The sequence below is a fragment of the Cercospora kikuchii genome (genome assembly GCF_019650295.1).
Source record: "Cercospora kikuchii DNA, contig_00002, whole genome shotgun sequence".
In the NCBI taxonomy this organism is placed as follows: Eukaryota; Fungi; Ascomycota; class Dothideomycetes; order Mycosphaerellales; family Mycosphaerellaceae; genus Cercospora; species Cercospora kikuchii.
This window is the reverse complement of record NW_025408583.1, coordinates 386,568-407,149: the sequence shown is the minus strand read 5'-3', so window position 1 is coordinate 407,149 and position 20,582 is coordinate 386,568. Positions and strand designations below refer to the sequence as shown.

Sequence of the window (20,582 nt, the reverse complement as noted above, 5' to 3'; positions counted from 1 at the left end):
CCAGAGACACACGTAAAAAGGAAAGCTTCCGGACATCCAGATATCCACAATTCAATCTAGTACTACGAAGAGCATGTGTAGCAACTATTGAGCAACCGGAAATTCGGAAGAAACCCGACCAGTTGACGTTGACAGCATGTGGAAGCTTGCGGTGCTGGCCATCTGATCCCCCTTGATTCATCAATTTCTCTGTAGCTCTAGCAAAACCTTACGTGATACCACGATAAGTATGACATATAGATAAACTTGAAGTCATGCCGAACGCTGGCTGTGAAAGTCGAAAAATTTGCTCAGTCTGGTCTTTGAAGAGCTATGCACGCGAGCGAACGCGTAGTCCGTGGCCTGCGATAGATGCGTAGTAGAAGAACTTGTGTGAAGTCAGCTCGTCAACAGATGGAGGAGATACTTTGGGAGATGTCAATAGATCAGTAGCACTGCGTGTCACTTGCAGAATCGGAATCGCAGCCATAATCGCTGACACAGTCTATGCAGGTGTAGATGGGTCTGCGTGTAGTGGTGCACTTTGATGCAGAATTCTGCTCCCTTGTTCGTGCTCTGCCATGGTTGCCCTACTCATGTGAGGAGTTCACTGCATTGATATGCGATGTCGGCGGGTTATCGAACATGGATAGTCGAAGTTCGACATGGGAGTTTTGAATGCATCCTGGTTGCGAGAGCTTGTCGCGTGTCTGCTTTCTCTTTTGAGAGCGGGGCCTCAGGCTCTTCGCAGTTCAGATCGTGTCAATGGGTAGGAGGCTTTGACCAGGAGCAAAATCGTGGCTGCAACTCATTCATGCAGCGGTCACGATAAGGTGAGCTGGAATACAGATCGAGAACTGATGGTTTCGACACTCGGCGGGGCGTGCGTTGTAGCTCAACGGGGAGATGGCTACCGCGTTGAATGTCTGGTATGCAGGCCAGATGTGGCGCTGGAGGTGTGGTTGCAGGACCTCCAAAAGGTTGCGTGAAGTCTGGAACTGGAGTTGTGGAATTGGTCCATCACAGTCCTCCGGGCATTCGGCACTGTTCGACGTGCGATCCTTGCTCATCAACGCAATGGATGGCGTGCATCCTGGTCCTTGGAAAATCCGATCATGATGTTGCTGATTCAGCCTGTACAGTGTTGCTCACAGCGGCGTATGAGATCTAGTAGGTGACTGTGGCAAACTGCAGGTGAAGGTGAAGATCCAAAGTGTATCATTGCATACGGGCCAAGTTGACCAACCACCTGGTCGCCAGCGGTCGCGCACGTTCTTAGGGATCGTCTGCTAAGCCGCCAGACAAGGGCGCCGGGGTAGCTCTCTCTGTACGGCGTACGCGAGACGAGTGTCAAGAGTCTTGGGGTCGTCAACGTCGCACAAAGGCAGCTCGCATGCGCCATTTTGCAGTGTACGTCCATCTCACACTGCCACGCTGGGCGTCTCTCCTCTAAACAGCACAAGACCGCCGGACGTTGTTGCCAACGCTGCAGCAGATTTTCTGCCATTGACTTTTGGGACTGAGCTTGGGCCGCGTGCTCACAACTGCATCATTCATCCGTTGCCGGCGCCACGGACGCCCGTGGGAGATCCACCACCGCGCAGCACCTCGACGCCAGACCTTTTGTTTGAAGCTCTCTGCCCGCTGCCTGAGACACGCTTTCCTGGCCAGCAGCACACCAGACACCGCTTCTCCAGCAGTTCGCTGCCTCCAGCATCCCCGTCAAGCGTCGTGTCCTGCTCCAATTGGCCGTGTCCACGCACGCCGACCACGCTACATGTCGAGCAGAGCCGCTTCAGCACCACGACACCACTCGGCCAGTCGACATGGCACGACACGTCACCCGCACCGCACTCTGGGCGCCGTGAGACCCGCCATCCTCACCGCCGCACGACTCTGTCTGGTGCCGCTCGTCAGCGCTGCCCCAGTACATCTGTTCGGCGGCAACACCATCCACACATATGAAACCGACGAAGACCTGCCACGCGATGCGGACGACCCGAGCTTATGGATATACCTCTCCGTGGCAGTGTTCCTGGTGCTGCTCGGAGGAGTCTTTGCTGGTCTGACGATTGCTCTGATGGGCCAGGATGAGACGTATCTGCATGTCATAGCTACCAGTGGAGATGGGAGCGAGAAGAAGCACGCAGAGAAGGTGCTCGCGCTGCTGAAAAAGGGCAAACACTGGGTATTGGTGACGTTATTGTTGAGCAATGTTATCACCAACGAGACACTGCCCATTGTGCTGGATCGCAGCTTGGGCGGCGGCTGGCCTGCTGTCGTGAGCAGTACTGTGTTGATTGGTAAGAATGCTACAATATATACAGCGCCGGCTTGAGACTGACATCTGACTAGTAATCTTCGGTGAGGTCGCGCCTCAGTCAGTATGCGTGCGCTATGGACTCTCTATCGGTGCGTTCATGGCGCCCGCCGTCCTTGCCCTCATGTGGATCATGTCACCAGTTGCATGGCCAACCGCGAAGCTTCTCGATTACTTGCTGGGAGAAGATCATGGGACAATGTACAAAAAGGCAGGATTGAAGACGCTGGTCACTTTGCACAAGACTCTTGGTGGAGGAGCGGGCGAGCAACTTATGGAGGACGAAGTAACCATCATCAACAGTGTATTGGATCTGAAAGACAAGCCGGTGGGAGATATCATGACGCCCATGCAAGACGTCTTCACAATGAGTGCCGACACTGTGCTGGATGAGGTCATGATGGACACCATTTTGAGCCAGGGCTATTCTCGCATCCCGATCTACGCGCCCGACAACGCGAGAAATTTCATCGGAATGCTTCTGGTCAAGATTCTAATCACGTACGACCCCGAGGACTGCAAACGAGTACGCGATTTTGCACTGGCCACGCTTCCCGAAACTGCACCAACGACGTCATGTCTGGACATCATCAACTTTTTCCAGGAAGGCAAGAGCCACATGGTGCTCGTGTCTGACTTTCCCGGTCAAGACAAAGGAGCTCTCGGAGTGGTGACGTTGGAAGATGTCATCGAGGAATTGATCGGAGAGGAGATTATTGACGAGTCCGACGTCTTCGTGGATGTACACAAGGCGATTCGTAGAATGGCACCAGCACCGAAGACACGCTTCCGAGGCCGCCCATCGGAAGGAGGCAATGTTCTGACTGACACCGATGACGATCACAGAGAGTACAGCGAGAATGAACCTCTCCTCGGCAAGAAAGAAGGCGACAAGTCACGCAATGCTAGTCTTGCAAACGGTCAGACGACGTTCATGATGCGTAGGAAGAGCAGTACGGCATCTGACCATGCTCAAGACAAGCTCAGACCAGTGCCTGTGCGCAGCCACCCCTCGGACTTGAAAGAGCATCTGAAGCATCTGGGGCCAAGCAACGCTGCTAGCCATCCTAAATCGACAAAGTTCACCAGTGTCAAGATCAAGCCTGGAGTCAGCACGATTCCGGAGAACAAACCGATCCTGTCTGGTGCTGTGCACGAGGAGCCGAATAAGCTCGATCCGAATCATCCACAGGTCGACCATGCCGTAGACGCGTTGACGAGAGCTGGCTCACATCGAGGTGCTTCTGGAGGTGCAGCAGCGGTATACGGCACTATGAATGCGAGTCCCCAGCGGCGCCTGAGCTCTCCTGAATCTTTGCGCATGACAGTCCAAGAGGCGAATAAGCTGGCGGAAGCAAATGCCTCTCCGACACCCGTTGGTCAGCGGAAACAGCGAGCAACTAGTCTGGTCGGCCAGGATGCACAACAGCAAGCTGAGAATGATGAGAGCAACCATGCAGATAATGAACAGAGTCGGCGTGCATCGCAAACGGAGCCAGAACCACTAATTCTACCCGACAAGCTCGTTGTCGGCGATCAAAATCATAAAGAAGAGGACGATCAGATTGCGGAACTTGCCAAGTCGACAAACGAGGGTACTTGGGGCAAGAAGCGGCTTCAAGCTCGTTCTGGCTCTATCACAGAGTCGACAATTGAGATTGGTGGCATGCGAAAAGTAGTGCTGGAGACCACCTCATCCTCCGACGACGGCTCTGCTTCGAGGAACGGCAGCGTTTCGCCGCGAACTTCGAGAAAGAGCAGCAGCGAGAAGTCCAATGGTAACGATGGCGCTGCTGACAGCAAGGACAATGTTGACACGGAAGATCACGCAGAGGGCACTACCAATGGCGACAAGAAGAAGCGAAAGAAGCGCGGTAAAAAGAAGAAGGGCTCTTCAACGGGCGATTGATCGCTAATGAGGAATTCCAATTCTTCCGACTCTTCCGACTCCACGAACAGCACTGAGAGATGGTACGAGCGGGAGCAGTTTAAAGTTGGTGGCTGTCTGTCCGATGGTTGTCTGCATAGGAAAGAGGACCACGGCGAGTAGTTCCGCTGTCGCCGCTGATGCATCTTCGAAACTTCTCTTGCTGGACTTGTATCGAATATGTGGAGGGTCATTAGCGTGTTCTGTATATTACTTGCAACAGCTTCCAGAGTGGTGGGAAGGCTGAGTTGAGCATAAAAGCATAACGGACGGCTGAGCAAATGAGAATAACTTTTGAGCTGAGGTCGACATTTCTTGTTGGCTGACCTTCTCGACGTTGTGGACTGACAATCTGTTGCAGACAGCATGGGTGTGCCATCAAGCGATCACTCCAGTCTTCTTCTCCTCTGCTGACTTCCTCAAACAGGCACGTTCGTCTTCAAGAACTCTAGCTGTCGTCGGATATTTTCCTCGTAAGCTGGTCGTCCAGGATATACATCAAAATGTCCTGCAGAAGGAAATTCGACCAAAGTCGCATTCATCCTCTTCGCCAAAGCAATCGCAGCCGGAGCCGGTGTGACATTATCTACCAATCCCACTACAAAGAATGTGGGCAGCTGACTCTTCGCAGCCGTCGCATCGGGACTGAAAAACGGCAATGCCAACACGAATCTTGCAGGAAACACGTTCCCAGGAGCAGGAGGATTAGGTTGAATGAAAGCGTAGCCTTCCAAGGCGCCTGCTTGCGTAAGAGCACCGAGTTGGCCTGTACGGTTCGCGAGGGGGATGTATAATGGTTCTTGACCAAGAGTTGCACGGCCCGCGTCGTCGAGGCCTGCGGCGATTTTGGAAGGGAGGTCCGCGGGAGGGAGAGCGGAGGTTGTTGCGAAACCGTTTACGTGTGGTGCTTGGACGATTATTGCTGCAAGATCTGGACGACGAGCGCCGAGTTCGAGGACATGGCCGCCTGAGAGGGAGGTCCCCCAGAGGATTATACGCTTCCCATCAACACCGGGGAGAGTTTGAAGGTAGGTTATGGCGGCTTCGTAGTCGGCTTGTTGGCTGGGAACGTCGATGAGGTTGCGTGGTTGGCCGGCTGATTCGCCCCAGTAGCGGTAGTCGAAGGTGAGGGCGTGGTAGCCTGCTTGGGAGAAGCGTTGGGCGTAGGGTTGGAGGCGGGAGGATTGGAGACCTCCGAGGCCGTGGGCGATTATAATGGCGGGTGCTGGGCGGTTGCTGTTGTTTTGGCGAGAGGGTTTGTAGTGGTAGCCTACGATTTGGGTGTTGGAGGAGGGGAAGGTTACGCGTTGTTGTGCGAAAGCGCTGAGCGCTAGGGTGGCCGTTGTGAAGAGTTGGAAGAGATGCATTTTGGGGGTTTGAGAGTGTTCGTCTTGGTAGGAGATTGTTCATCGTGCCATGCTCGCCGCGATCTTTATCTTCTTCTCAAGGACCTACGCCAATAAGCAATGGTATGCGGTGCTGGCTATGGTCACATTCACTAGTTGGGACAGGTGCGTTCGCCGAGGTATGCTCTGGTACTTCATTGCTATGATTGGAGAGTAAAGTGAAGTTGACGAACGATCGTCGCTAGTTGTTACTGGTTTTCCTACCATTAGCATTGAGCGAAAGCGATTAGCGTTGACTTCTTCACAATAGCTCGACGGGAATGACCGAGCGGTGCTGCGTCGTATGGCGTGACAACTGCAAGATGCGCATCTTCACGTCTGTATTCAGCAACTGTTGCGCTCGTACGTATGTTCACCTCAACTCGACTTTGTGCCAGTTTATGCGTGCACATATGCAAGTGATGTCTCCGTTGTGGCTGTGTCTGGAGTTATGTAAGTCTTATCTCCACACCACTCAAGCAACGGAAACAGCTGGTCCGTGTGTTTTACGACGTCATCTTCGCGATATCTGTGGGCTTACAACGCTTGCCACAGGCTTACATCGTGCATGAACACGCGCGTCGAAGATGACATTTCACACGAACGTGTGTCAGGCCAGGCACCCTCATCAACTTCTAATTTAAATTTCCCATCTTTCCATGTCAGCAGCATAATTTCAGGGGCAGCATGCCAGCGGACACCACTTATCACGATGATGATTTCGAGTTAGCCCCTTACGAGGACGAAAGCGTGAGCGGGACCATCTACACCGACGATCCGGACCTTCCGCTGCCTTTGCCAGAACACGATACGAGACCTTCGACAGAACACTTTGGTGCTGAGCCAAGGTGGTTACAGAATACTCCTCACTGGACGAGAAATTTCTTTCGACGAGCGACCAGCAGGATGGACACCCTCAAGCCGAGATGGCTGGAAGCACGGTCTTCATCTTCATTCTGGGATTGGGTCGGAGATCTCCTCCGACCTAGATTCACGATTGGATACGTCGTGTGCTGTATCGTGCTGCTCTACGTCCTATACTGTTACGCATTCTGGACGCCACTCTTCGCGTCTAATTTACCGAAATATACTGGGCCGTACTCCGTGGGTGCCATCGATGTCGAAGTTCCCGTCCGCGAACCTCGAAAAATCAACGACACAGTTTTCAAGCACAATGGAGAACCCGCTTTTGCGCTGGATACGGTCCTCTTCACGCTGTACTATCCTACTGCGCATGATTCCATGAGTTCGAGGCCAAGACATAAATGGTTCCCGAAACCGATGAGCTTGATCGCGGAAGGCTATGCGACTGCAGCGCATTTCAATAATTTCTTTTCCCGGCCACTCTTCACGTTTGCGCTGTGGGGGCTTGCGAGCTCAATAGATATTCCAGCCAAGGTGGATGTTCCTTTGCTGGACGATGAGGAGGTCTCGCGCATGCCCGTTGTTGTGCTGAGTCATGGTGATGTGAGTTCGAGGACAGATTATACAGCTTATTGCGGTGAGCTGGCAAGTAGAGGAATTGTGGTTGCGACCATAGAGCATAGAGATGGCAGCTGTCCTGGATCTATGGTGCATCTACCAAATGGGAAAAAGAAGAAGGTGCTGCTCTCGAGAGCAGATCAGTTGAAGCCAGAACTTCTGGGCGTTGGGGTCACCAACGACGACTGGAGATTTCAAAAACTGGCTTTCCGTGATGCTGAAATTCAAGAAACCATTTCGATTCTTCGCGACCTGGAATCTGGAAATGGTCAACAAATTTTCAAGAACAATTACAGAAACGAAGGTAAAGATCTAGAAGACTGGCTTAATCGTCTGGATCTGTCACAGGTCATTCTCGCAGGCCACAGTTTTGGTGCCACAGGAGCGCTCCAAGCTCTACAAACAGCCAATAAAACTTCCGATAGAGAGATTCGATTTGAAAACCCTGCCGTCGGCGGCATTATCTTCGATCCAGGCAAATCTTCAGGAAAGCTGAACACAGACATCGACGTCCCACTCCTCATCGTACACTCCGACTCTTGGTCCAAGACCTTCAGCATCTTCTACGGCCGCCCACACTTTGACACTGTCCGCGACCTCGCTCGCGACGTGCTCCAACGCTGTGGTGCAACATGGTTCATGACGAGTCTCAAGACTTCGCACCCGAGCGTTACGGACGCTCCTTTGATTGAGCCTTGGCTTCTCTCATGGACTACAGGAGCGACGATCAATGCCAGAGAAGGCCTCAAACAGTATGTGCGTGTTAGCATGGAGTTTATTGAGTATCTCAAGACCCGGAAACAGACTGGGCTGTTGGATATTGGCGTGACACATGTTTCGTATGGGAACGATACGAGATCTGAGGAGCAGAAGGAGAAGATTGCGAAGAAGGATATGAGGTTTTGGCAGGTTCATATCGCGCCTGAGGCGGCGAGTTTCGAGCCGGGGAGTGATGAGGCGAAATGATGTCGATGATGATGAGTTTTAGCGAGTACATACGTAGCGATGTTTCCATGCTGTGTCTTTCTGTATTGCGCCGGTGCATCATTGAATACATAGTACCATAGACCACGTTGTTGTTCGAACGTCTCCAGGATGCATATAGAAGATCCATGTCGATTTCGAACGTCCATGTCTGCAAATTCGACGATATCACGAACAGGGCAGCTATAGCACAACAAGGACAAGACAGACAGAGTTATAAGGCATGTCTAGTAGTATATCTGCTAAACATAAATGAAACTGTGGCACGTTATCAATGGCTGCAATGTTCCCAACTCTGGCAATAAGCAGCATTAATCCATTGATTCGTTTTTGAGTATCCCTATCGCGAATTCCCGCTACGGACAAGCTAGCTTTACAAAAAGTCTGCTACTACGCTCCAATCCCCGGCCACCGACTATCAGCGAGCATTAGCTCCGCAATTGGTCCGGTATATATCTCTTCGAGGTCTAGACTAAGCAACCTCCCGATTTTTACAGCCAACGTTTGGCGCGACTCCAGAATTTCCCATATGTTATCTTTGTTTTTGAACTCAGTCTGATAATTCCTCAGAATCGTCTCGAAGGTATCCCTGTGGTCGAGTACGGCCAACTGAGAATTAGGACCAAGTAGGATCTCTATCTTGTCTGAGGGTGCTAGGTCCGCTGGGATGTCTACTACGACGTCTGAGTTGCCGGTAATCTTGATGTTGCTGACTTGTGCTCTAGCGTGTTCGGTGCCGTTGACAAGCACTTTGATTGCAGAAGGGTCGATCGCGCATGATAGGAAGCGGAATCTCCAAGCTTTTCCACTGCTATCACAAGACAGTCGCCCGGATGTTTGGTCATATGTGATGGAGGTTGATCGTGGCGTGTTTGCATCTCCCCGAGATTCTGGATCGTCGCGAGCGTCTTCAAGAATCTCGAACTGTCCGTTCTGCCCAACAACGACGAGTACTTCAAAGCCCAAAGGGTTCAGGCATCCATTACCGGGAATGGCATCTTTGTCGAGTGGAACGATTGATCCTTCCGGTAGCAGTACTGGAACATGATCCAGATCGCGATAGATCTTCATCTCTCGATTTCCATCATACACGGTGCCGGTGAACACATCCACATGTCGGTGTGGAGGAATCCACACCTTCACTTCAGCCAGGTTCGACTCCTCATCCCTTGGGTCCACGACCGGAGCAACAACCATTGATGGCCCAAAGAAATACTGGTTTGGATATTGATATGCGACTCCTCGTTCGGGATATTGCCAGTCCAGTGGCTGAACTAAAGGCAATCGGGTCGTCGTGGCAGCGTTGACGGAATTAATGTAGGGCACCAGTCGATGTCGGAACTGCATGGCAGTGCGCATCGCCTCCATATACTCCGAGCGGTATAGCCAGGGCTCCTTGGACATCCATCGATTGACAGTAGAGTGCAATCGCAAGATGGGTGAAAAGACGCCATACTGCACCCATCGCGCTGCACATTCATCGTCGCGATACCCTGGCATATGGCCGCCAATATCATGGCTCCACCATCCGAACCCGATGTTCGAGGCTGTCGCCGTGAACTCTGGCTGGAAACGTAGTGACTTCCAGCTCGCGAACGTATCTCCCGAGAATCCCACCGGATATCGATGACTTCCAGGACCGGCATATCTTGAGAAAATAATCGGTAGCGAATCAGGCTTTGATATCTGCGTATCGAGATACTGGAAATGGTTCAAAGCCCACAAGGGATTGAATCCAGGAATCCGAGTATGGAGTCCTTGCTGCCAGTCCATCCACCAGAAATCAACCCCATCTTTCTCGACACTGCGATGCACAACGTTGAAGAAAGCATGCATGAATTCCGGAGATGTAGGATCGAAATGGATAGGATCCTTATGTTCTATGTTGTGCCACAAAGCTTTCGCCGTTTCCTGATAAACATCCTCGTGATGATGAATCCCAGCATGCGGATGATCATTCAACGTCGTCTTCAGCTTCATGTCGTGCAATTCATCGAGGAAAGCCTTCGGATTGGGAAACAGATCCTTGTTCCAGGAATAGCCCGTCCAGCCTGTGTGAGGCACGAAATCTTGCTTGACCCAATGCCAGTCCATGTCAATCACAGCGACCGACAGAGGAATATTGTTCGCAGCGAATTTCTTCATCAAATCGATGTATTCAGCATCGCTGTAAGCATAATAGCGACTCCACCAATTCCCCAAACACCATCTCGGAACGATCGGCTGCCCACCAGAAATCGCATAAAACGATTCCATTGCACCTTTGTAGTCACGGCCATATCCGAAGAGATACCCATCCATACGATCTCCGGAGGGCCGTGGCGTCAGGAATCCCGTCTCGTCGAAAACCATGCTATCCGTATCATCTAAGGCTGCATAGCCCGCTTGAGATATAATGCCAGCGCCCATATCGCAGCGACCATCAACCAAGTCCAAGGTTCGCGCAGTGCCACCGAGGTTGCGATCGTCGACTTCTCCTCCAAAACGCCACTCCACTCCATGTTCCGTGAGTTTTGAGGTGAAAGTTACAGAAAGACCATTCGGCGAGAATCTCTTTTTGTCGTACGTCAATCGAAATTCGGGTAGAATAATTTCCAAATAACCTTCCTTGTCTACGACGCTGAACTCTGGTTTGGGGAAATTGCGATGTATTGCGAATGTCGAAGGGCGGTCTTCGAAGACACCATCTTCGGCCCATTCGTATCGGAGGACACGACTGTCTAGGACTGTGAAGCGATAGCAGGGGCCTGTAACCACAGAGTCTGGGTTAGCGAGCGGGTCATTGGGGAACTTGTAATTATTCATTATTTTGTTGAGACGTTGTGATTTTTGAGAGGTAGGTTGTTCGTTTTTGGAACGTGAGCTTCTGAGAGCGGGGCATTCGATGTGGCAGGTCAGGTCCACCTCTTGCATCGTAGTCACAAGCAATTCTGAAGCTTGATCATAGCCATCTCTGTGCTTTTGAGTGGCAGAGTGACTGCTTCCTCGTATCGGGCAGCTTTGGGTGCAATGCAATGCCCGTTTGCGGCTTGGTTCAATTCGTATACCAGTCCTTCGATACTGGGCTGCCAATTCTCACCAACCTCCGGGCTCAGAGTTCCTGCTTCTCAAGCCTGACCCGACGTCGTACTCCTCGGGCCTACTGCACTCGTAGCCATCTACCAAGAACGACAGGAACATCATCAATCCGCTAGGTCTTGCGACGCCGTTCTACACCCTCTCTCGAAGTTCGAGTGTGCTACTTTCTTACCCTGGACTTGGCGCCATTGTGCCATCATATCGGATTGGTCGATACTGGAGGTCTCGGTGCAACAAGAAAGGTAGCGAGGTTCACTTCACGAGTCCAACACTTCTCGATGACTGATACGCTCGCCCGACTCGCCCTCTTATGCGTGTTTGCTCTCATACAACACAGTCCGCACATGCCGGGCCACAGGTAGATGCATGCGTGCGCCGCTGCTGCATACTTTCCAGTGTGAGTGTACTCCACGGATCGCACGAAAGTCTCGCTATCGGATTGCGCACCCATGCATACCTGTGTAGAGGGTCTATATATATCGAATACGGGACATGAGCGCCGCAGTCAAACCGAGAGAAGTTCAATAACGGTCGAGCATTAAAACTTTTACAAGGGCTCCCAGTTACTAGATCTAGATTCTGCACGGATCCTTGGCCACGAGGCGGCCTGGCCGCAAAGAGATCATCTTTGCCAGCACGTGGTCCTAGTGAATGGAAGACGGTGTCTATGTTGACTTTCAACCTTCGACACAGCTTTACTACGATCATCGACAATGGGTTCTGTCACCTAGCTCCAGGCATACTTAGTAAGACTGTTAGAAGGAATGCGAATAGGAAGCTTTCAACGCGTGTAACCAGCTGACCATCACAGGCGTAGCGGAACCAACTGTCCAGTCCAAAGTCGATTATGCTACCGCCTTCACAATCGCCCAAAGAAGAGCAATCATGATGTAAAAGCGCATGATTGAGATCCGCACAAGAGGTCGCGAAGTCAATTCATTCTTGCTCATCGTCGCCCCTGCCGTGGAAGCTCTCATGTTCCTCACAAGAGGCCTGCGTTAGTTGCACGGTACCCAGACCTCTATGTCTATTGGACGAACGCGGTCGTATTGTGCTCCGCGGGAGGATCAGTTCATAGTTCCTGCAGGAGGGTAGGTACACCGGTTGGGTCTGGGCCTGACCAGTTCCTAGACCAGAATCTACAAAGCTTCTAAGCGCATCATTCGATTCCAACGAGATTGTCCACGTGCTGAATGCAGCAATCCATTGCTTAGGGCTTGCGACGCGTCGATGTTGTGAGAGACCATGAGGCAGCATATATCTTCGAGATGGACTCTAGCTCGGCACCCCATCAGAAAGACAAGCTCCATCTTCCACCACTACCCATCTCAAATCAGCTAACATGATTCAATTTTCGAACTGGATGGCATTGCTCCTCGCCACCCTTCTGGTTCAGCATTTCCCGGTTCGTGCATTGCCGAACCCTGAATCATCACTGGACCAACGGAGCTTGGGAGGGGCCGCCGTGCCCCTGGCCCTCTTTTCTAGAGAGCGAAAAGCAATTGACGGTCTCATTCCAACCGACCTTGTCAATCGAGCGCCCGCCGAGCCACCTGCGAGCAATGTCGTTGCAGGCAAACACTCAACAACGCATACAACGAGTAGGGAGCATCCTGTCGACGGAAAGGTCCCAGCTCCGAATCAGCAGAATGCGATAGCAAAGGGTCGTCCTCCTCAAACGCACCTCACAGCTCTTGAAGCAGCCAAAGGAGGTACAGTCATCAAATCAGGTAGCGACAAGCTCGAACCTGCCAAACCAGCTGCAAAGGGATTGGGAGAAAGCAAAATAGGGCTGTAAGAAATGTCAATAATCGATTCAGTATGTTTCAGCATGCACTATAACTAACCATTACAACGAACATTAGGGCCGATCCTCCGCACGGTCGGGTTCCTGCGGATGAACCCTGCAACAAATTTCCAATGCAGACGGACGTTCAATTCGTGGGGACTGTCTACTATAACCTCGTCAAAGGTTTTAAGCATCAGCTCAGTGAGCCTGAGTGCCCCCCGGGAAGCATAGGCCACACGTACTCCTTCTCCACTAGTTGGAGCATTAGCGGCCAGATTGGCCCGGATATGGTACGTAAGGCTGATGCACGATGCGCGTTCGTGGTGTTCTCCGCTTGCTCGAAACCTGTTTAGTTGATGACTGATCTCATCCGTTAGAAAGCCACACTCCCTGGTCTCACTCCTTTCAAGAAGTATCTTGACAAACTAGGCGCCAGAGTAGGTGTCGCGTATACTTGGACGTAAGACTTCGCCGGCCCGCAGCTTGTCGCGTTATTGTGGAGACATGCTGACAATTTGGTGAAAGCAATACACAGAGTACGACGTACACAGGATCGGAAACCGGAGGCCAAAGTCACCCATTTGTGTTGACGTACCAACCGCTGATATTGGTCGTCACTGGCGATATTCAGGTACTTTGCTCCCCAGCACCGTTGAAGCTGTTCCTTTTTGTGTTCTGCACACTGTTTGCTCGAGGAATGGAGAGTACTTCTTCCGCTAAGGATGTTTGAACAGGTCACTAAATACGTCACTGCTTTCGAGGAGCGCACAGTCTGCTCGATCGATCACCCAACACGTATAGATCTACATTTGCCCACACACGCAAACGATGACTGTGCTAGTAAGAAGACTGCATGTGGCCCAGGCGGAGGTATGTCGACAGGCACAAATCAAGCATTATCATGTCCGCAGAGAGAGCGTCTTGCTGATCAGAATTGTAGTGATTTGGGACCATTGCTTTTTCCTCGGTGCAGAGGCCAGATATTTATGCTCAGATCGCAAGTTAGGGCCTACACCAGAGCCGGGACGTCAGTGCCCCGCGAGCTGGTATGTTCCGCAGTTTATAGATGCACAAGGGAGGATCAAGTCTTAAAATACGGTGGATCTGTTCTTGGACTCGCTGCGTAAGCTCAACCTTGCAGGGAGTAGTCGTGGCTGGGTTGATGCATGGGCCTCACTATCAGAGCTTGGCTTGACATCCACTTGCCTGCGCCTTCCACATAGATCTTTGCTCCTTTCTATAAGGTTTTTGATCAATCGACACACACGCTTGATTCCATGATGGCTCTCAGGAAAATGTTGATGTGCGGAAATCCGAAAGCCACTCGAATCGTCTGGCAGCGATGGGACATACTTCGGTGTGGGCTCGCCGCTTGATAGTCGCCTTTATTATGCAGCACTCGTCGGTAGCGACGCGCCGGCGGTTTTTGGTCTTGTGTGAAGTAGCATGTATGGTCGCTCAAGCATCTCCTCGACCGACGAGATGGTGTCGAGACGGAGCTGAAGCTCTGAGCACGGACCAGCGGTTGTCACGACAACACGAATTTACCGACAAACACCCAGCTCCTCCCGGCCGTTTCGTCACCGCACTGACAGCAGAGCGCTCGACTACTGCACGCACCAATCTTCGCGACTCAGCCTTGGAATTGCACCTGGGCTGCTGTTAAGCGACCTGCCATCCTTGACCAGACATCGCGGCCCTCACGCAACGTCTGATCTAACCGCCATGGCCCGCCGCAGCTCTGCGCGTCTGCGCAACCAGAACACTCCAAAGCGAGTGTCGCTGTCGCACGATGCTCCCACCCGCACCCCTCGCACGCTGCCCGCGAAGCTGTCGTCGGTCGAGGAGGACGATGACATGCCAGGCGCGTTCCCGACCACGGACTCCCCCTCCGCCGCCACCGTCTCATACCCGAGTCTTCCCACAATCAACACACAGCCAATGGAGCACCAGACGCCGACGAGGAACACCGGCATCAAGCCCGACGAGCGCGAGATGCACCCTCAGCTCCACCACCAGAGCACTGCTAAGATCAGAGACGAGGCGCGCCATCTGGGCTTCTTGAATATGGCACCTCACACAGAACCCGCAAAGCAAAAGGGCAGTCTCGCAGCTCTACAGGGCACTCCCACCAAGGTCCGCGACCTCGAGAAAGATGCCAAGACTCCCTCTTATCAGTTCACATTCAGCCGCGACTTCTCACTGGAGCTAAGTCCGGAAGCGAAGAAGCTCATGTCAGAGAAGCGCGAGGAAGCTGCACGAATTCGAGAGCAGATGGTGGCGGATGGAGAGGCGCCGCAGAGCATTGATGAAGTGCTCGCTGCTCGCCGAATGGCAAAGCCAAAAGGAAGATTCTCGCAGGCACATATGAAGGAGCAGGACAAAATGGACTCTATTGCCAACCATGCTAGCGCTTGGAGAGCAGATCCGAGCCGCTTCAAGCCCGCGAGTGAGGTCAAGCCAGCAGGTCCAAGATCGCTCAAGCGCAGCCCTTCGAAGGCGCGACTGGATGAGCCTGAGAGCTCTTCGAGGCCAGGATCCAGTGAAGGATCAAAGACCAGCTCAGCTGTTCGGGAAGGCTTACCACGACCTACGTCCTCCAGAGATCTGACTCGTACCGCTGGCGAGACTTCCCCAGCAAAACGCGTCAAGATCGTTGAGACTGATGACGTTTCCGCCAGTCGTCCGAAGATCGATCTTGCTGCAGATTCTCTTTCTGCTACGCCAAACAAGCAGTCCAAGATTGCTACACTGTCGACGCCTACTCAAGCTTCAATTGCACGGGCTGCAAGCGTGAAGAGCACAAAGGCCGCCTGCAAGATTCCAGCACCGCAATTCAAGCCTGCAGCAACACCTCTGAAGTCTGCTCTTAAGAAGCCGACACAATTTGTCGAGCAACAGGCCTCTACCCCATTGCTCGCCCGCTCACCCTCCAAGGCTTCTCTCTTCACCGCTGCCTCATCATCTAGCGCCGCCGCACCTGTACAGAAGTCGACGTCGATGATGAGCCCATCCTTTGCCCGCACCCCGGCGAAGGCAGGCGTGTCGAAGAAGCACGATGCGGGTGATCAGCAAGAAACTATCACGAAGGAGAAGCCTGTACCATTGCTGTCTCGCTCGCCAGCGAAAGCACCAATGACTAAGACCAACGAAGAAGATCCGTTTCAAGCTCCGAAGTCTGCTGCCGTACCTTTGCTCTCCCGCTCGCCCGCGAAAGCACCTATCACCAAGACTAACGAGGAAGATCCGTTCCAGGCTACCGCGTCTTCTGCTGTTCCATTCCTGTCTCGGTCTCCAACGAAGCTGCCTATGGCGGCCACTAGCAACGCAGAGAATGGAGAAGACCAGGCCACGACGAGTAGCAAGCTCCTTGGCCGATTCAATCTCCTCCGCAAGTCGCCAATGAAGTCCATCCTTCGGTCACCTCAGCGCCTATACTCCGATGACCCTTCCAAGGTAGCGGCGGGGACACACCTAGCCACACCTCCGGGCAAAAAGGCAGCGATCTTGAACAAAGAGTTGCCTCCAGTGCCACCAGCTACTGCTCAGACTCGGAAGCACGTCGACTTTTCCTCATCGACCAAGGCCCGCGACGCAAAGATGCAGGATCCTGTATCAAGTTCTGATTCAAAGACTCCGACTCCGTCGCCTAAGAGTGAGCGAGTGACGAAGACTACAGCTACTCCAGTTCAAGAGACGCAGCAAGAGCCAAAACAGGAGCCCAGTGCTTATCCTAGCTTGCCACTTGCTGCGCCCTCATACGATCGCGTGCCGTCACTATCGCCATCGCCTCAAAAGCGCCGTCAGACAGCGGGACCGCAGGATTTCACGTTCCGTACAGGAGAGCAAGATATTGTCTTCGCTCAATCGCCGAATGCCCCTGCTTCCGCAGCTCGTAGCGCTCGGCCTCCCACGATCCGATATGTCTCGGCAGACGCCAAAGTGCCAGTTGCTTCGCCCTTCGGCACTAAGAAGCGCAAGTTCGAATTCGAGAATCGACAGGCTGCTTCTGCGGTGGACGAGATCGTGTCACCTCCAGTTGGCACCAAGAAGAGAAAGTTCGACTTCGAGAACAAGGTCGTTACGTCTAAACCTGACACCGATGTCGATATGGTTTCGGACAAGGAAAACACGCCAGTGATTGAAGAGAACAAGGAAGAAGAATCTGAGCGACCGGCCAAGCGCGCGAAGCCTACTGTACCTTCACCGAAAGCCAAGGTTGTTTCCAAGGCGGTGCCAAAAGCAGCAATGCAGACCACTGCAGCTGCAACTGCACGTCGTACCACGCTTGGTGTGAAGCCAAAAGGTGTCAAGAGTACGAGCCCTGTGAAAAAGGCACGTCCGAGCTCGACGATCAGTCAGGCAAGACTCGCTGCTTTGTCCCAACCGAAGAAGCGCAACTAGGAGTTTGATGGAGAGAAAGTGGTGTCTTCGGCAGCGGATGAAATGGATACCGATCCATGATGTTTGGATGTGCATTGTCAGCACGGCATTGCGGAACATATGCTGCTGCGCATCCGTTGGACTATCATGGGCCGTTGGGAAGAGAAGACATGAGATTGGTGAACAAAAGTAGACTGCGGTGTCTTGGTCTTGGTTGTAACAGAATGTCCCTTGTTTCGTACCTTGTTGGCGGTCATCCCAATGGGGGAATAACCTGAGTATCTTAGCGCGGCGCTTGGCGAAAGAACTGTTTGACATCGGGGTTTGTGTGTCTGTACAGTATAGTTTATGCACAGCATAACATGCACGAATGACAACGGTTGTATACTGCTTTTGTGCTCTTGTGCTTCTTCATGTGAATGCGTTCGCGGTTGTGTTCGGCTCGGTTACGGCTTTGCGTTGTGCAGCTCGCGAAGAAGCGACATGGGTGGATTCGTTCTTGGTATGCAGTGAGCAATGATGGCTCATTTTGCCAAGAGAAGGGCAGGGCTGTGAGCTGCGCTGACTGATTCTTGGTATCTTCGGAGCAGCATGAGAAAGGAGGGAAAGGAGTATATAAGAACTTGATCACATTCGCTTCAGTATAGCATGCTATCTTTCATTCTTCAAGCACTGCAATCATCTCGCATCCAACCAGCTTCCTGTAAGTCTTCTGAAACTCAACTGCCTCCCTTCCCTCTTTTTTCCATGATCGAAATCCTATTTTGCCGAGCAGAGAAGTTGAGAACCGAGCTGAACAATCTCGTTTTTGCTTCGTTGAAGACTCGTTTATTGTCCGACATCGTCTGAACACAGTCCCATCCCTACATTCGCCTTCTCAAGACGAATTCCATGGACGTCGTGCTGACACTTTGAATTGAAATGGCTTTGAGCGTCTAGAACGGACGGAAGCATTCGATCACGAACACGCCGATGAGGGCGCCAAGTGCCATGGTGTTGAGGAGAGCGGGTTGGACGTTTAGAGAGTGGGCAGTAGAGCTGGGGTTGAATTAGCAGAGATTGGGCAAATGTTGTTGCAATATAACATCTTACGTTGTTCCGCTGCCTGTCCCGTCTGAAGACTGTGTTGTTGCATTCTTCTTGATATCCGCCAGCGAAGTCTTCGGAAAGATCAAAGGCTTCAGCTTCTCGCGATTCTTGGTCTTTTGCTCGTAAGCGTAAGCATATCCAATCAGATCTGCTTCACTCCAAAGATCACCCAAAAATGCCAGACCGAAAGGTACGCCGGGTGCTGTTCGAACTAGACTGCCACGCTCGTCCATGACTTTGGTGGTGCTATTGTCATATGCGCCCATAGGAACTGTAATGATCGGACTTCCAACAATGGCAGGCAGAGCAGCAGAAAATTGGGTTGGAAGCAGGATTGCACTAGCATTGCTGCGCCTGAGAGCACCCAGTACGCCACCTTCATCGCCATAGACCAGACTGTCCTGGTATGCTTGCCAGAATTTGGGACTGGTGTTGTTCGCCTCGGACGCGATTATCACATCCCAGATGAGAGTGTCCCGCCCAGGATAATCTTCGGCAGGATTGGATTGCGTCTGGTTCCTCACATCGGATAAGTTCTTAAGTGTCGGAACATCCACTAACTCGGCGAGATATTTCGATAGGCCAGATACAAAATCGCCTTGCAAGACGAGGGAATTATTCTGGTCGTACTGAAAATCTTCGAAGGCTGTGAAGTTGGCTTCGACAATGGTTGCCCCAGCTGCTGCGATCTGCTCGACAGCGTTCTCGAAAGCTGGCAGCAGCGAAGGTTCGAGGGCGTCAGAGTAGAGGGCTATCACATTGTACGGAATGCCGATTTGAACTCCGCTCAGAGAATCTTCTCTACAAGCCGCGACGTAGTCCGGAATGGCACCATCGTTCGGGATAGCAGATGTGTAGTTGTCCCGTGGGTCTGTCCCCGCGATGGCCTGAAGAACAGTTGCTGCATCTTTGACTGTCCTTGCGATAGGACCTATAGTATCCTGGCGCTCAGAGATTGGAACGACGAGGTGTCGACTAGTGAGACCAACAGTAGGCTTAATGGCGACCACATTATTCACTTCGGCAGGAAAGACCAGGGAACCCAGAGTCTCAGTTCCGAGGGCGGCAAAGGCGAGACCAAGAGATGTTGCTACAGCGCTTCCGCTAGAACTGCCGTTCGGCTCCTGGTCTTCAACGTATGCGCCTTTGCACTGGCCTCCATATGCTGACCACCCAGAAGTCGTGTTGGCGGATCGAAATTGCATCCACTGGCTAAGGTTGGATTTACCGAGCAATATCGCACCCGCCTTCCTGAGCTTCGCAGCGACTGTGGCATCGCGTGGGACTTTGGCGCCGAGCAAGATGTGAGAGCCAGCTGTATTATTCATCTTGTCGTGAGTGGCGATATTGTCCTTGAGCAGCACCGGGATGCCATGTAGAGGACCAAGTATGGTCCCATTGAGGCGTTGAGCATCTCTCTCGGCAGCTGTTTCGAGAGCGTCGGGGTTGAGCTCGTTGACAACGTGCAATTCATCCTGCACTTCTTCAATACGTGCCAGGTATGCCTGCACCAGATCAACGCTGGTGAAAAGTGAGGTACTTAGACCGGCATTGATGGCATTGAGGTCGGCATGTAGAAGGTCCGGGAAATTATCTATGTTAGTGACTCCATCAGTGATGTACTTTTTCCAGTCGGTGCTTGCGGATGCAATTGCATATAGCAGGGCTGATGCGAAAACACGAGCCCTCATGACGGTACGCGATTTTGAAGAACTTCAGTAGACGCAGATAACATTCGCAAAAACGATTTCATCTTAGAGATTGCATGTGGGCTTGACTGAACTGCCAATGACCAAGCGACATCCTTCATATTGTACTTTCTCTCGGCGGTAATCAAGTCTTTGTCGCTACTGGCCTTGCCTTGTTTTATAGGCCATGTCTGGCGGCTGGCAATTCTGATCGCACATTCATCCTCGCGTGGTTATTCACGATGACCTTCATGATCTTGTGGGCATGTGTTCAAAGTTAGGTCAATCACTTGTGAGGCTCGAGGTAAGTTATTAGTGGGCAGACAGACGTGAGGAGTGGTGACTGCAAGTCAGGGGATGCCGACGAGCCGAGCCGAGCTCGAGTCTATCCTATTTTGGTATCAACAACACCATGACAGCTTGCATTATTTTCGGCGATTGATCGATTCAACTTTCCTTTCCACACTCTTTTTGCACA

The 20,582-nt window shown here is 52.2% G+C and overlaps 7 protein-coding genes across 7 annotated transcripts; 4 read left to right on the top strand and 3 right to left on the bottom strand.

Annotated features, from left to right (window-relative positions):
• Positions 1–1,756: 1,756 nt before the first annotated feature.
• Positions 1,757–4,208, top strand: CKM354_000240800 (uncharacterized protein; the record flags this gene model as incomplete). The annotated part of the gene is made up of 2 exons (XM_044797568.1): positions 1,757–2,282; positions 2,335–4,208. 2 exons carry the CDS (start codon positions 1,757–1,759, stop codon positions 4,206–4,208), a joined length of 2,400 nt encoding a protein of 799 aa, XP_044653503.1.
• Positions 4,209–4,645: 437 nt separating this feature from the next.
• Positions 4,646–5,593, bottom strand: CKM354_000240700 (uncharacterized protein; the record flags this gene model as incomplete). Its single annotated transcript, XM_044797567.1, has 1 exon — positions 4,646–5,593. One exon carries the CDS (start codon positions 5,591–5,593, stop codon positions 4,646–4,648), a length of 948 nt encoding a protein of 315 aa, XP_044653502.1.
• Positions 5,594–6,298: 705 nt separating this feature from the next.
• On the top strand, positions 6,299–8,059 carry CKM354_000240600 (uncharacterized protein; the record flags this gene model as incomplete). The annotated part of the gene is made up of 1 exon (XM_044797566.1): positions 6,299–8,059. One exon carries the CDS (start codon positions 6,299–6,301, stop codon positions 8,057–8,059), a length of 1,761 nt encoding a protein of 586 aa, XP_044653501.1.
• Positions 8,060–8,467: 408 nt separating this feature from the next.
• CKM354_000240500 (uncharacterized protein) lies at positions 8,468–10,882 on the bottom strand (the record flags this gene model as incomplete). The annotated part of the gene is made up of 1 exon (XM_044797565.1): positions 8,468–10,882. One exon carries the CDS (start codon positions 10,880–10,882, stop codon positions 8,468–8,470), a length of 2,415 nt encoding a protein of 804 aa, XP_044653500.1.
• Positions 10,883–12,497: 1,615 nt separating this feature from the next.
• CKM354_000240400 (uncharacterized protein) lies at positions 12,498–13,674 on the top strand (the record flags this gene model as incomplete). Its single annotated transcript, XM_044797564.1, has 4 exons — positions 12,498–12,949; positions 13,021–13,234; positions 13,322–13,404; positions 13,470–13,674. 4 exons carry the CDS (start codon positions 12,498–12,500, stop codon positions 13,672–13,674), a joined length of 954 nt encoding a protein of 317 aa, XP_044653499.1.
• Positions 13,675–14,669: 995 nt separating this feature from the next.
• CKM354_000240300 (uncharacterized protein) lies at positions 14,670–17,348 on the top strand (the record flags this gene model as incomplete). Its single annotated transcript, XM_044797563.1, has 1 exon — positions 14,670–17,348. The coding sequence occupies one exon, from the start codon at positions 14,670–14,672 to the stop codon at positions 17,346–17,348; it is 2,679 nt and encodes an 892-aa protein (XP_044653498.1).
• Positions 17,349–18,262: 914 nt separating this feature from the next.
• On the bottom strand, positions 18,263–20,107 carry CKM354_000240200 (uncharacterized protein; the record flags this gene model as incomplete). Its single annotated transcript, XM_044797562.1, has 2 exons — positions 18,263–18,365; positions 18,420–20,107. The coding sequence occupies 2 exons, from the start codon at positions 20,105–20,107 to the stop codon at positions 18,263–18,265; spliced, it is 1,791 nt and encodes a 596-aa protein (XP_044653497.1).
• Positions 20,108–20,582: the final 475 nt, after the last annotated feature.